The sequence below is a fragment of the Oncorhynchus gorbuscha genome, linkage group LG25 (genome assembly GCF_021184085.1).
Source record: "Oncorhynchus gorbuscha isolate QuinsamMale2020 ecotype Even-year linkage group LG25, OgorEven_v1.0, whole genome shotgun sequence".
In the NCBI taxonomy this organism is placed as follows: Eukaryota; Metazoa; Chordata; class Actinopteri; order Salmoniformes; family Salmonidae; genus Oncorhynchus; species Oncorhynchus gorbuscha.
Window position 1 is genome coordinate 17085681 of NC_060197.1, and position 16067 is coordinate 17101747.

At 42.6% G+C, this 16067-nt stretch overlaps 1 protein-coding gene across 1 annotated transcript in view; it reads left to right on the forward strand.

The window, feature by feature from the left end:
* Positions 1-6809: 6809 nt before the first annotated feature.
* Positions 6810-16067, forward strand: part of LOC124013650 (proton myo-inositol cotransporter-like) — a 72677-nt gene continuing 63419 nt past the window's right edge. The window contains exon 1 of the mRNA XM_046328018.1: positions 6810-8068. Within this exon, the coding sequence (XP_046183974.1) occupies positions 7504-8068 (565 nt within the window). The 5' untranslated portion in view covers positions 6810-7503. The remainder of the gene's footprint in view (positions 8069-16067) is intronic.

Consider the following 16067-nt stretch of genomic DNA (forward strand, 5'->3'; position numbering starts at 1 on the left):
CATCATCATCTACTAGGAGGCATACATCCTTACTAACCTGAATGCCCTGATGATGAAATGAGTACCAACTAGTTACCATCACAGAGATTCATGATATTATTATGAATTATAACACCAACTGTCATGCCCTGACCATAGAGAGCCTTTTTATGTCTCTATTTGGTTTGGTCAGGGTGTGATTTGGGGTGGGCATTTTATGTTTTGTTTTCTATTATTTTGTGTTTCTATGTTTTGGCCGGGTATGGTTCTCAATCAGGGACAGCTGTCTATCGTTGTCTCTGATTGGGAACCATACTTAGGTAGCCCTTTTGCCCTCCTTTCTGTGTAGGAAGTTGTCTTTGTTTGTGGCACTTAGTGTGTTGGTTTGGATTGTTTATTGTCAAATCAATCAATCAATCAATCAATCAATCAATCAATCAATCAATCAATCAACATACTGTGGGCAACACACATTATCTAACACAAGGAATGTTGTGAAATACAATATATTGATTTTAAAAAAAGTTTTTACCAGTGCAGCAGCAGAGGTCCCACGAGGAGATGGAGAGATGTGTTAGATGGGTAGAGGATTTCACTGACTGGACTTTGGTCAAAGAGCAAACCTTTATCTCAAAGAGGTATTATAACACAGGTAGTTTGGATCCTGGATGTTGATTGGCTGAAACATCCATTCTACAGTAGTGAGTAACCGCAGGCCACCACTCTCGAACTCTTTGATCATGTCAACATGCAGGTCTTCCCCTAAAAAACATGAGTGTCCATGAGAGGTAGGACCCATCCATAGGTATCCTGGAAAAGAGAGTCCACAAGGTTCACGGAACACTATGGCACAGATGCAAAACACAATTAGACGCAGAAACACACTCACACATTTACACACAACTGCTGTACTCATGGAGAGAATATCATATGAGAGACTCCATGATACACTGTATATCCTCTCCTTGAATACTACTACTAAAAACAACGTATTTTACAAGCCTGTCATGCAGAGTTAAAGTACAAATCTTCTACAGACTTGCAGTGATTAAGGTCCTTTTTCCTCCCTCGTGAAACTCACAAATGTTTTTCTCAGGCAGGGTGTAGCCATGCGAATTCAAAGTCTTCCAGGTCTTTGATATAGAGTTTCAAACAATGTCGCTCTCCCTCAACTGAGGATGAGACAGGAGGCTGTGGAACAATGGTTCTCAACCAGGGGAGCTAGAACACCTAGTGGGCCTACAGAGTTCTGACAGGTCTATGGAAAAGCGTGGAAAAACAAACTAAACTATCAACATGCCAACATGAATAGAACAACATCAGCAACAAGAAGGAAACATTTTATGGAAGAGCACTGTTGTTTCAAATGTAAATGTATTATTCTTGTTTAATATGAAGACTAAAGGGTTAGTGTTAGTGACATTGCGCCATTTAATTTCAGTAGGGTTTCATCTTTAAAATATTATCTCAGAAAATATATGTATTATTCTTACAGGGTCTCCAGATTTGACGGGTGTCTCAGTATGCCCCAGAGAGGAAAGGTTGAGAACCCATGGCGGCCATAGAATTGCCCTAGAAACTGATCCTGATTGGTAGGTAATAGTGTACCTATACATCTCTGATAGGATTAGCACTGAATTAGCAACTTTCGTTGAATTTAGCTAATCAATACTGATGTTAATGTATCAGATTCATCTTAATAAATAATTATGCTAGTGCAAATGAATCAATGAAAGTCAACTGATTGTGTTAAGTAAATGGTTATTCAATGTAGAAGCTTCAGTACTTTACTTAAAATAAATCAGAAAAACCAATGTGGTTACAGTTCATGAAACGATTGGCAAACATACAGTACTCGTACAACTAAAATAAAAATTTCACTAAAATAAGAAAATCATTTTCAAATTGGAGATGCAGTCCTTTAGATTAAAAAGTGCTAAAAGTGCTGTGTTGATCATTAGAAGATGTCCTATGTGAAATCTAATGAATACATACAATCAACAATATGCTACATACAATGGTTAACTTCCTGCACTGGAACAGAGTAGATGCAATATAGAAAAAGGCCTTTCGACCGATGTGCACTAGCTGAAAAAACAAAATTCAGTTACCCTCCACAACAGTAGTCATCCAACTGGCCCTGACACTCAATGTACACCATCTCTGTTAGGCACCCGACAACTGAAAACATGTACAAAGTTATTTAGTAAATGTTATTTCTCCCTTCTTATCCTTGGATCTTAATGAATTTCCCCAGCACCAGTACACCATGTCGGATGAATGATTGTTTTTTAAAAATACAAATACATTATTTTATTTTTAAAAATCAATGTCTCAGTTGATTTTCCAAGTGTAACGGATGTGAAACGGCTAGCTTAGTTAGCGGTGCGCGTCCAAATAGGGTTTCAATCGGTTACGTCACTTGCTCTGAGACCGCGGCTTTTGTGGAGCGATGGGTAACGATGCTTCGAGGGTGACTGTTGTCGATGTGTGCAGAGGGTCCCTGGTTTGCGCCTGGGTATGGGCGAGGGGACGGATGTAAAGTTATACTGTTACACAAGCACCAACACATATTTTAGGAAGCTTAAGAATAAATCAAAAAGTTTAATTACCACAGGTCCTATTGGTGAGTTGTCTCCAGTCCACACAGATTATAAATGCTATTTATAGTCATTTGGGAAAATGTGTCCATACATCACAGATTTTTGTTGATATTCTGACCCCTCAGTCCCATTAAAGGGGCAATAAGCAGCTGAGGGATGGGGCCAGTCTTCCACACTACCCTAACCATTAAGACATAATTAGGCATTATACCTGTTATTTATATAGTTTTGGCCATGTGAAACAGCTCTTAATTTGGCCCCATGAAGTTTGATTGGCGGCCATTTTGGAAAACTATTGCCCTACAGGTAAAATCTGCATTTGGCACTATACAGTACCTGGACATCTGTAGTAAGACTGGCTTTTTGTAAGTTTTGTAGTCTCATCATAGTGGGATTTTGTTAAAATGGGTTAACTCTATTCCTGCTGGACATAAAAGTGACAATATTATAATATGATATAATTTATAAACTGGGTGGTTCGAGCCCAGAATGCTGATTGATTGACAGCCGTGGTATATCAGACCGTATGCAATGGCTATGACAGAACAATTATTTTTACTGCTCTAATTACGTTGGTAACCAGTTTATAATAGCAATAAGGCACCTTGGTGGTTGCAGTATACAGTATGGCCAATATACCACTGCTAAGGGCTGTGTCCAGGTGTTCCGCGATGTGTCGTGCCTAAGAACAGCCCTTAGCCGTGGTATATTGGCCATATACCACACCCCCTTTTGCCTTGTTGCTTTAATATACAGTGCCTTCAAAAGTATTCCGACCCCTTGACTTTTTCCACATTTTGTTACATTACAGCCTTGTTCAAAAAGTTATCAAATTGTGTTTTCTCCCGTCATCATTCTACACATAATATCCCATAATGTCAAAACAAAATCAGATTTTTGCAAGTTTTTGCTAATTTATTACAAATAAAAAACTTAAATGTCACATTTACATATGTATTCAGACCCTTTACTCAGTACTTTGTTGAAGCACATTTAGCAACGATTACAGCCTCGAGTCTTCTTGGGTATGACGCTACAAGCTTGGCACACCTGTATTTGGGGAGTTTCTCCTATTCCTCTCTGCAGATGCTCTCAAGCTCTGTCAGGTTGGATGGGGAGCGTTGCTGCACAGCTATTTTCAGGTCTCGTCACAGATGTTTGATCGGGTTCAAGTCCAGACTATGGCTGGGCCGCTCAAGGACATTCAGAGACTTCAAATCAAATTGTATTTGTCACCGAATACAACAAGTATAGACCTTACAGTGAAATGCATACTTACGAGTCTTTAACCTACAATGCCGTTAAGAAAAAAATGGTATTAAGTATAAAATAGACAAATAAAAATAACAGTAGTAAATAATTAAAGAGCAGCAGTGAAATAACAATTGCGAGGCTATATACAGGAGGTACCGGTACAGAGTCAATGTGCGGGGGCACCAGTTAGTCGAGGTAATTGAGGTAAAATCTACATGTAGATAGTTAAAGTGACCATGCATAGATAAAAAAAAACAGAGAGTAGCAGCAGTGTAAAAGAGGGGAGGGGGCAATGCAAATTGTCTGGTTAGCCATCTGTTCAGAAGTCTTATGGCTTGGGGGGTAGAAGCTGTTAAGTTAAGAAGTCTTTTGGACCTAGACTTGGCGCTCCAGTACCGTTTGCATTGCGGTAGCAGAGAGAACAGTCTGTGTGGCTGGAGTCATTTAATATTTTTAGGGCCTTCCTCTGACACCACCTGGTATAGAGGAGACTGGCAAGAAGCTTGGCCCTAGTGATATCCTGGGCTCTACGTACTACCCCCTGTAGAACCTTGCGGCCGAAGGCCAAGCAGTTCCCATACCAGGCAGTGATGCAACCCGTCAGGATGCTCCCGATGGTGCAGCTGTAGAACTTTGAGGATCTGAGGACCCATGCCAAATCTTTTCAGTCTCCTGAGGGGGAATAGGCTTTGTCGTGCCCGCTTCACGACTGTCATGATGTGCTTGGACCATGTTAGTTTGTTGTTGATGTGGACACCAAGGAACTTAACGCTCTCAACCTGCTCCACTATAGCCCCGTCGATGAGAATGGGGGCGTGCTCGGTCCTCTTTTCCTGTAGTCCACAATCATCTCCTTAGTCTTGTTCACGTTGAGGGAGAAGTTGTCTGGCCTCATCCCTATAGGCTGTCTCATGGTTGTCGGTGATCAGGCCTGCCACTGTTGTGTCATTGGCAAACTTAATGATGGTGTTGGAGTTGTGCCTGGCCATGTCGTCATGAGTGAACAGGGAATATAGGAGGGGACTGAGCACGCACACTTGAGGGGCCCCCTTGTTGAGGATCAGCGTGTTGTACCTACCCTTTCTACTTGGGGGCAGCCCGTCAGGAAGTCCAGGATCCAGTTGCAGAGGGAGGTGTTTAGTTCCAGGGTCCTTAGCTTATTGATGAGCTTTGAGGATTCTATGGTATGGAACGTTGAGCTGTAGTCAATGAATAGCATTCTCACATAGGTGTTCCTTTTGTCCAGGTGTGAAAGGGCAGTTTGGAGTGCAATAGAGATTGCATCATCTGTGGATCTGTTGGAGCGGTATGCAAATTGAGGGGGTCTAGGATTTCCGGGACAATGGTGTTGATGTGAGCCATGACCAGCCTTTCAAATCACTTCATGGCTACATACGTGATTGCTACGAGTTGGCAGTGATTTAGGAAGGTTATGTCAGTGGTCTTTGGAGCAGGGACTGTGGTGGTCTGGTTGAAACATGTTGGTATTACAGACTCAGTCAGGGGCAGGATGAAAATGTCAGTGAAGACACTTGCCAGTTGGCCACACTACGGGAGTCTTTACGTAGCTGGTGCAGCTAACGAGCAGCCTCTCTCCCAGACAACGGAGAATCAAACACCTTACGAACTTCCTCCACAAAGTCCTCCAGACTGAGGCAGACGGCGGACTGTTGCTCCCACGCCGACGTGGTCCAGGCGAGTACCCTTCCTAACATCAGCGTTATGATGTACGCTATCCTCGAGCGGTCCAAGTGGAACGAAGAAGGCTGCAGCTTGAAAATGATGGTGCACTGAGAGAGAAATGCCCGACAGGTTCTGGAATCTCCAGCGTAGCACTCCAGAGGAGGTAGGCGGGTTTCTTGGACACTGGAGTAGGCTGGGAGATTATGGGTGTGACCTTAATTGCACCTCTGTCACTCGGTCGCGTCATGCCATTGTTATGAACGGTCTCAAATCACCCTCTGCCGGCGACATAGTGTTACCCTAAAGGGCTACCGAGTGGCGCAGCAGTCATTGCATCTCAGTGCAAGAGGTGTCACTACAGTTTCTGGTTCAAATCCAGGCTGTATCACATCTGGCCATGATTGGGAGTCCCATTGGGCGGTGCACAATTGGCCCAGCGTCGTCCGGGTTTGGCCGGGGTAGGCCATCATTGTAAATAAGACTTTGTTCTTAACTGACTTGACTAGTAAAATAAAGGTTAAATACAAAATACAAATAAAAGTGGTAAAGTCAGTCATTCTGGATGGAGGCTAACTACTATTGTCTAAATTACATTATAGTGCCTGGAAATACAATGACATTGCTAAAGTAGTCAAATATTTAGTAGGAAACAACTTTGCCAGCATTATCATGTCGTCAAATTTACTTCATACATATGGCAATGTTGTCATTAGTTAGCAAAGTTAGTCAAAAATAGCTAGCAATGCTAACGTTAGCTAGCTAAAATCCGGTGGCCTCCACACAATTTGAACTAGCTAACGTTATACTGCATCTAAAGTCAATCTGGGGACATCAAAATTATGACAATTATTTGCCTCTTTTGAATATCATAGTATTTCCCCGCCACTGTAATGCACTTTTTATGAAATCTTCATCTGTGCTCATTGACATGCATTGAGTAGAACCAGGGGAGGCTGCTGAGGGTTTATAATGTCTGGAATTGTATCAAACCCATGGAAACTTGTGTTTGAAGTATTTGATACCATTCTACTTATTCTGCTCGAGCCATTACCACGAGCCCGTCATCCCCAATTAAAGTGCCACCAACTTCCTGTGAGTAGAAAGCTCAGTCGGGCATCAGTTCAAAACAATATTGTGACGAAACATGCAAAGAATTTTGAGCATAAACAAAGAAATGCAAGCGCAAATAAAGCACTTTCCTTAAAATTGTTGCTAAAAGTAATTTGCATAGAATCCATGTGCAACCCCAAAATGTGATCATCATAGAAAAGGCACAATGCTTGTTCACCATTATGTTTTATTTAAAAGATTATTCAAAGTAATACGTCATTTTGAAAGAAGCATGCTTTGAATTCGTGTCCCTCAGTCATTAGGCACGTTTCTTATCACACTCCCTTCAAACAAGTCCTTGTCCAGAAAGGGAAACAGAAGCCATATATGTGTTAGACTGGCAGCTTTCAGGAATGGGGTCCTAATATTTTGTAGCTTAAACCGTTCAAGTGCTAGAGCCAAATTCATATGAAGAAAACAAACAAAAAATCAATATGCCACAAAGGTGCAAGAAACCACAAAAAAACGCCAGTGCTTGTCCTTTGGGCCGCCAGTTGAATAGCCCTGCACTATAGGTTATTTATGATGCAAGGTGATAGGTAAATCAGTCAGTAGGCAGTCACCTGCAGTCATTTTGATTCTCTGGAACACGGCCAGTGTCTATATGGCAGCTTGCAGCAAAGCAATACCTCTACGTCAGAGCGAGAGAGCGCGAGAGAGAGACAGAGAATTAGAGTAACCCTCATCAGTACCACTGCAATGACACTTCTGTAGCCTGTGACCACGGCTACAGACCAACTTCTGTCAATTCGAATTATTAATAATTAACGGTTTTTGGACCAGTTGCTCGACTGTGAGGACAATAAACATCTCTTAACAATTAACCAACCAATTACAGTCCTGTGAACATTTCGTGGGTGCGTTTGTTTCCCTTATGTCCCGAAAATCGAGCGACAATGACTATAATCTTCGTAGTATGAGCAACCTGATGGGTGAGAGGAGGAAGAAAGTGAACGATGATGGGGAGCGGAGCCTCATCAAAGCTTCGTCCAACGCGAGCATCAACAGCCAGGCTGCCGATGTCCCTGCCAATGTCAATGCCAATGCCACTGCCGCCACCTCCACCCGGGACCTGGAGAGAGAGGCGCGTAAACAGTTCCAGCAAGATGTCACACCTGCGTTTGTTTATGTTCTAGCTGCGTTCTCCGCGCTGGGTGGCTTTCTGTTCGGCTATGACACCGGGGTAATCTCGGGAGCGATGCTCCTGCTCAAGAAGGAGATGAATCTCAGCGCCCTATGGCAGGAGGTTCTGATCTCTAGTACTGTGGCTACCGCCGCGCTGTCCGCGTTGGCTGGCGGGTTGTTGAACGGAGTTTTCGGGCGCAGGGTCTGCATCCTCCTGGCTAGTTTTATCTTCACAGCTGGGGGAATAGTGCTTAGCGCAGCTCCTGATAAGGAGGTTCTACTGGTCGGACGTCTCATTGTCGGGCTTGGACTTGGTAAGGTTTCTGCAACTTTTCACTTGTTTACTTATCTCATTCACAAGACACCATGCGCAATTAGCATGGGAGACACAGTTGACAACGTTTTGGACACAGTTGACAACGTTTTAGTTATTAAAATAAAAATGATAGAAAAGGGGTGTCTTGCCCAACTATTGGGGCAAGAGGTCCGCTGAAAATTACTGTGATAAAACCCATTTTATCAGTTTCCTTTAAGTCATTTTTGAGTAATTGACTTTTGAAAGCTAGTTATCATTTTTATTAGACTAATCAAATATAGAAACAAAATGGCATTGCACATCTCACTAATAACCTATGCGTAGGTTTTTATGTAGACCTAACACATGCATTTTTTAACCTGCAAATTATCTTAATTCCCAGCAGATGCTAACTCATGCTAACTAACTAGCTAGCTAACTCATCAAAATCAACATTTCTAAAGATATTGTACTATTTATTTCTGCACATTAAGATATTGAATGATTTATAACCTCCAGATTCACCTGAAATTTGCTTACATTAATACTAGAAACAAATTTCCAACCTAAACTGGGTAATGTGCCCCAGAGGTTTTCAGAGTTTTACATAAAGAATATTAGAGGAGGTGTTTAGCAGTTGGGCCTAGGCTATGTATATTAAAATGGCAGCCTGTCAGGTTTTTGCAACTGATTGCAACCAATCACATCATGTTTTGTGTCCGATTGTGATTGATCCCCTAGCCTATAGGTGGCCATTTTGAAATATATAAAAGCATCTTCCTTTTTCATCTACAACCAACACAGAAGGCCAGAACCGAAGATCTGGTATGTCAATGAGAGATTAGTAAAACCTTGATATAGGCCAACGACCAAAATGTGTGGGTTTTACTTTTAACAATAAAGAATCTCCTTTATCAACTTCCACTGTCTTCAGAGAGTTGCTGAATATACTTTTCACTTCAGGTTAATCTCGTTCACCTAGACTAGGTTATCTGTGTACGGGTAGGCCATGACAGAACATTTTCACCTTTATTTAACCAGGTAGGCTAGTTGAGAACAAGTTCTCATTTACAGCTGCGACCTGGTCAAGATAAAGCAAAGCAGTTCGACACATACAACAACACAGAGTTACACATGGAATAAACAAACATACAGTAAAAAAAGTTTATATACAGTGTGTACAAATGAGGTAAGGGAGGTAAGTCAATAAATAGGACATGGTGGGGAAGTAATTACAATATAGCAATTAAACACTGGAATGGTAGATGTGCAGAAGATGAATGTGCAAGTAGAGATAGGAGCAAGATAAATAAACGACAGTATGGGGATGGGCTATTTACAGATGGGCTATGTACAGGTGCAGTGATCTGTGAGCTGCTCTGACAGCTGGTGCTTAAAGCTAGTGAGGGAGATATGAGTCTCCAGCTTCAGTGATTTTTGCAGTTCGTTCCAGTTATTGGCAGCAGAGAACTGGAAGGAAAGGCGGCCAAAGGAAGAATTGGCTTTGGGGGTGACCAGTGAGATATTCCTGCTAGAGCGCGTGCTACGGGTGGGTGCTGCTATGGTGACCAGTGAGCTGAGATAAGGCTGGTCTTTACCTAGCAGAGACTTGTAGATGACCTGGAGTCAGTGGGTTTGGCGACGAGTATGAAGCAAGGGCCAGCCAACGAGAGCGTACAGGTCGCAGTGGTGGGTAGTATATGGGGCTTTGGTGACAAAACAGGATGGCACTGTGATAGACTGCATACAATTTGTTGAGTAGAGTATTGGAGGCTATTATGGAAATGACATCGCTGAATTTGAGGATCGGTAGGATGGTCAGTTTTATGAGGTTATGTTTGGCAGTATGAGTGAAGTATGCTTTGTTGCGAAATAGGAAGCCGATTCTAGATTTAATTTTGGATTGAATATGCCTAATGTGATTCTGGAAGGAGAGTTTACAGTCTATCCAGACACCTAGGTATTTGTAGTGTTCCACATATTCTAAGTCAGAACCGTGCAGAGTAGTGATGCTGGACGGGCAGGCAGGTGCGGGCAGCGATCGGTTGAAGAGCATGCATTTAGTTTGACTTGCATTTGCCTTGTAGGCTGCAGTATTTTGATTGGCAAACTTAATACAAAACTGAAAAAGTTGACTTCTTAAGCTATCGAGTCATCTAACATGAGAAATAAGTGAGACGTGTGCCAATAGTATCCTCGTGGACGGGCCTAACTAGTTGTGAATGTGATGGGTTATATTGCCCAACATCTATGTAGGTTCAATTTAAAGGATAGTCAATACTTTATTTAGCCATAATACCAAAACAATAATCAAACCAGAAGTTGCTAACTTCATCCCATTACTTTGGGACTGCTTGTTTCCGGGGTTACTGATATTTGACCTCAGTGTCTAGACCTATGGTCTTTTTGGAGGTAGGAGACTTTTACAAGATTTCATGCTGTTTGGCATTCAATGAGAAAGGAATTTCTAGCAACTTCTGGGTGACTCATAGTCTTGACCTTGTTTTTGATTGGGAATGAAGATTTGCGTGTCGTGCTTAGTAGAATAATGTTCATAGTCTGGAGTTACTTTGGGCAGGAAAATCATGTAGTGGTAAAGTAGTGTGCCGTGCTTGGAAGTCATCACTGTTAAGCCTTGTCTTAATTCTTGCTTTCATTGAGCACAATAAGTGGAGGAATGGATGAAGAGTGCTATGCTTTGTGCGTTTTTGCTGTTTGAATGTACTAGTCATAGTGATTTAGCTAATCTTTTTTTTTTTTTTGGACACCACTAGACCCAGTGAGTAAGCCTGTGAGAATATGAATCAGCCTTTTATCTTTCAAGTACAAAAACTACTCACTCACTCTCACACTCACTCTCTCACTCACACTCACTCACACACTCACACACTCACACACACAGTGAACTCTCTTCTCCATCAATATTACCCCACAGACACATCAATCTTTCAAAACATTGAATTGTTGCTATTTTCCCAAGATAGAAAGAGGCAATTTATCAGACCATCTAAATAGTTAATTGATCAGGTCACGCGGGTTTACATTGATATCATTTGCCTCTCCATCTCTAGGTATGGGGTTTATTTCTGCTCATGTGTTACTCATTTTGATGCCAAACCTACCACTGGTGTGGGGGTGGCTAAAGAGTTCTATTTTCATGTTATCCCAACAAATGTAAATGCCTGGAGTTTGCTAAACAGCATTGTCACTTGGCTTGGAACCGGTTCTTTGATCAGATGACATGAAAATAGAGCTCTTTGGCCACAGACACCAGTGGTGGGTTTGGCATTGAAATGAAAATGCGTTAGCATAAGGCTGCATACCTATTGTAAAAAAAATAGTGGTGGACCTTTGACGTTATGGAGCTGTTTTGCTCACATATGGATATCAAGGATCTGGAAGGATTCTGTATGGAGAAATGGTCTAAGATCCCTCCCATTTTATAAAAAGGCTTAATGCCATTATCCTTGCAGGGTAAGGTATTGAACCTGGGGTATGAGAAAAACAATTATTACTCGTAAAAAAAAAAATTATCGGGGCAATTGTATTAGTATAACAGAATATAATTTCCCTTTTTTGAGTATACAATATACCTCAGTATTTTATACAGTCATTTTTGCTAATCTTTACCAAGTGTGTCAATAATTTCAGACCCCACTGTATTCTGAACCTATCCTGTCACACATCCAATCACATTTACATGGTGGCAGGCCGGGCTCTTCATACATTTAATTGCTTAGCATTTCTGAGGGAAAGCGGGAAGGTCATTCTTGCCGTTTGTCAGGAGGAGGCAGAAATGAATACCTTTTGACTGGTCTTTAACACAAGCCTGGGGTGTGGTCCATCTCACCATCTTGGGAAAATTATTGGTGAGCTGACCTTTAGGTGAGCACATGGGAGAGCTAGGGGTGAATTGTGCATAGTCCCAAATTGCACCATATTCCCTTCATAGTGCACTACTTTTGACCAGGGCCAATAGGGCTCTGGTCAATAGTGGACTATATAAGGAATAGGATGCTATTTTGGATGCAGCCTTGTTCTGTGGTTTGTCTATAAGGTACAGAATGATTATGATCTGTTTCTAATGAATGATATTGTCAGTTTTATTATTAGTGATGCACCGATATGAAGTTTTTGGCCGATATCCAATATTTTCCTTGCCCTCAAAAAACTGATACCGATAACTGATGTATATATATCTTTGGGCCTTTTAAGCATTCTAGTACATTTAAATAGTTAGACCACTGCGTCCATGTGTGTGTGCTAAGGCACTGCATCACAGTGCAAGAGGCGTCACTACAGTCCCTGGTTCGAATCCAGGCTGTATCACATCCGGCTGTGATTGGGAGTCCATAGGGTGGCGCACAATTGGCCCAGCGTCATCTGGGTTTGGCTGGGGTAGGCCATCATTGTAAATAAAAATGCGTTCTTAACTGACTTGCATAGTTAAATAAAGGTTACACACACACACACACACACACACAGAGACCAACAAGTTATTTTGTTGGCATTTATGTATGTCCCCATTACCAGTATAAACATAATCCAAACCTATTTTTTTCACTTACTTGCTGTGCTGTTTCGTTGTTAATTTGTTTAGTCATTTCGTTCTCAACCAGGTTTTCATCATACATGTCAAGCAGTGAAGTTTCAGTTCTGTCTGTCCGTGGCCTCTCTTCCTCGGTGGTCACTGTCACTGTGTCCGTTTCCAACTTGTCCAGCGTGTATGTATTTCACGTAAACCCTGTTTCTTGTCTTCATTGAAGTAGCGATTCTTGTACATAGCGTCGAGCATGGTGGCGACACAGTAAAGAGAGAATGCCACCGAGTTGCTTGTTCACAGCCTGTGTCAGCAGTTTTGTTGAGCCATGACAGTCCTCAACTGGCAGCTTCATTAAATGATAACCTGCTGATGATACTGTTGTGTATTCTATTGGCCCCATCGTCTGACTTCATTGTATTACAGAAAAACTTTGTTGACCTGAAATTAGTACTGAAGTATATGTTGTTCTCTAGAGTTCATAAAAGTAAGTTTGATATGACATATTTTTTGGGGAATCTTTACCCCCTTTCTCCCCAATTGTTAGTAGTTACTGTCTTGTCTCATCACTACAACTCCTGTACTGGCTCGGGAGAGACGAAGGTCAAAAGCCATGCATCCTCTGAAACACAACCCAACCAATTTCGTGGTATCCAATTGTTAGTAGTTACTATCTTGTCTCATCACTACAACTCCCGTACGGGCTCGGGAGAGACGAAGGTCGAGAGCCATGTGTCCTCAGAAACACAACCCAACCAAGCCGCACTGCTTCTTAACACAGCACTCATCCAACCCAGAAGCCAGCCGCACCAGTGTGTCGGAGGAAACACCTGGTGACCTGGTTAGTGTGCACTGCGACCGGCCCGCCACAGGAGTCGCTAGTGCGCGATGAGACAAGGATATCCCTACCGGCCAAACCCTTCCTAACCCAGACGACACTAGGTCAATTGTGCGTCACCCCATGGACCTCCTGCCTGGGCGCGAACCCAGAATCTCTGGTGGCACTGCAATGCAGTGCCCTAGACCACTGCACCGCCTGGGAGGCTTGATATCGCATATTGATGTGTTAGTTTAGAAGCTGAGAATAAAAATGGTCTTCTATAGAAATCGGTCCTGCCTCTCGCTAAATAGATTATTCAGTCCACGTTCCTATCGGTCCTAGACTATGGCGACGGGGCCAAAAGAGCCACGGCCAAAAGAGGAAGAGGTGCCAGCTCTGCCCAAGAGCAAAGGATAGAGAAGTCAGCTGCTGGTGTTCTCAGTGCAATTCACCCGTCTGCAAAGAGCACCGTCTTTACACTGAGTGGGATTGGGAGTAGAGACCTGTGAGGATGTCTGATTTTCCTACCACAGAAAAAGCTTATTTTACTGGCTCTCTGTTAACCAAGGTAGGCTATAGGTCGAGGAAGTGTTCCTCCTGTAACAGTTATGTGTAGACGATAGTCTAAAGACAGGACTAGCCGTTTGTTTTGTTTTCCCTTTTTGGCCACAGCCTTTTGGTCAACGGCTAAGTGTATGTTTATTTGTTTTGTTACACCGGCGTTTCGGCGTTGGACGTTACCCTGTGCTGGAGTTAATTTGTTGGGCGAAAGAAGACCCGTTTTAGAAAACAATCACAAGAAAAGGAATCACAACCACTGCCTCTCGTCTGTTCATTTTGTGCCTCCCGCCTGTGTTAGGGTGTTTCGGACAAGCTGATTCGTTCACACCGTGTTTTTCTTTCTGCTTGCATTTTGTATTTATATTTTGATGTTTGTATTTATGTCATTCAGGGCTCATCTGTAAAAGAGACCTTGGTCTCAGTATGACTCCCTGATAAAATAAAGGTTAAATAAAATATAAGTCTTGGTGGTGGTGGACTCCACATGTGTCTAAGTAGAGGCCTGGGGAGACCGGAGGTACTGACCAAAGACTGTCGCTGATAACAGGAGTAGGGAGTGATAGGGAGGAAAGGAGGGCTCTCCCACTCTCAGCAAACCGAGAACATTTCTTAGAACATTAGTTAAGATTTACATGAAGTTTTAGTTATGCTGGGCATGCACTACACAACTTCTAAAATCTTAACTTGGACACGCTCACATTTCCAGATTTCCTTGTCCCAAATCTTTAATTCCGCCCATACTCAACCCCAGGATGGTGGTACTCACATTACACAATGATTCCCTAATTGATCTTGCACTGCATTTCTCAGTTGTCTTAGGGGAAAAAATCCAACGCAAACAGTGTTGGATTTCACGGTAAGACGTGGAGGTAATATTGAAAAGGCAGTTGTGTTCTGTCCACAGCTCCACCAATCACCAGTCTTCCACCACCTCGGTCCACATGGTGTATGTTGTTGTTCCTTTCCAATTCGCCACCATTGTTTTGGTCTCACATGCTGAGTGCTCATTGGCTATTCGCAGTAATCCTTGCCCAATCGCGTTATAGCACTTCTCATACTGCAAGGTGCACAACCAACATTTCTGACGTCAGAAAATTATCGGGACATCCAACAGGGTTCTGGAAAACGGAACAGCCATCATCGGTGCGTACCAGACCCGCTCAAACGAAGCGTGTCCCAACGTACTGCTCCTATCCCAAGTTCATAGGATTTCACCCCGTCATGAATATTCACCTGGGACGGCAAAAACATGGCAAATATATAGTGCATGTCCTGCATTAGGGTTTTATCTAATATTAGGATAACATCCCAAAAACATGGCAAATATATAGTGCATGTCCTGCATTAGGGTTTTATCTAAAATTAGGATAACATCCCAAAAACATCAACACACTCTCTCTCTCTCCTTTATTATATTTTACTCTCCACTACTCTTAATTCCATTCAAAACCACGTGTTTGGTTCAGTTATTTGTTCTGCTCTCTGCATGTGTATGATGAAAATAAAATGACAAACATGTCAAACGTGATATGTAGAGGAGCAGCCTTTTGACAGAAAGAGCAAACAGAGTAGAACCCGTTAGCTATGTTGAAGCATGCTCCACTCTAGTTGTTTACTTGGTAGTGTTGCCCACTGGAGTATGTGTGGGTATGCATGCTTTTGCTCTAGCCCTGCATTAACACTCCTGACTGAAATAGTAAACTAATCAAGGCCCTCACTCTGAGTCTGGACCATGATCAGCTGAATCAGGTGTGTTAGGTCACTGCAGGGCTGGAGCAAAAAATCTGCACAGCTAGTAGCTCTACAGGTGTAGTTGGAAACTCTTATCAACCACACCTCTAGGGTTGGTCACCCCAGGTGTGTACCGTATGAGCGGTAACCCTAGGGCCACTCCCTTTAACAGTAGGACCCATCCCTCAAGTCCTCACACCTGTGTTTAAAAGAAAATGAATGAAATGCTAATAAAACGTCTCGCGTCTCCCAGATATTAACTCCAGCCGGTGTCTTATAATTGAGTGGTTGCATGGCGAAGCAAGCGGTTCCCATGGCAACAGGTAGCTACGTCATCTGCCGGATAACTGGAGGAGAGACGGGAAG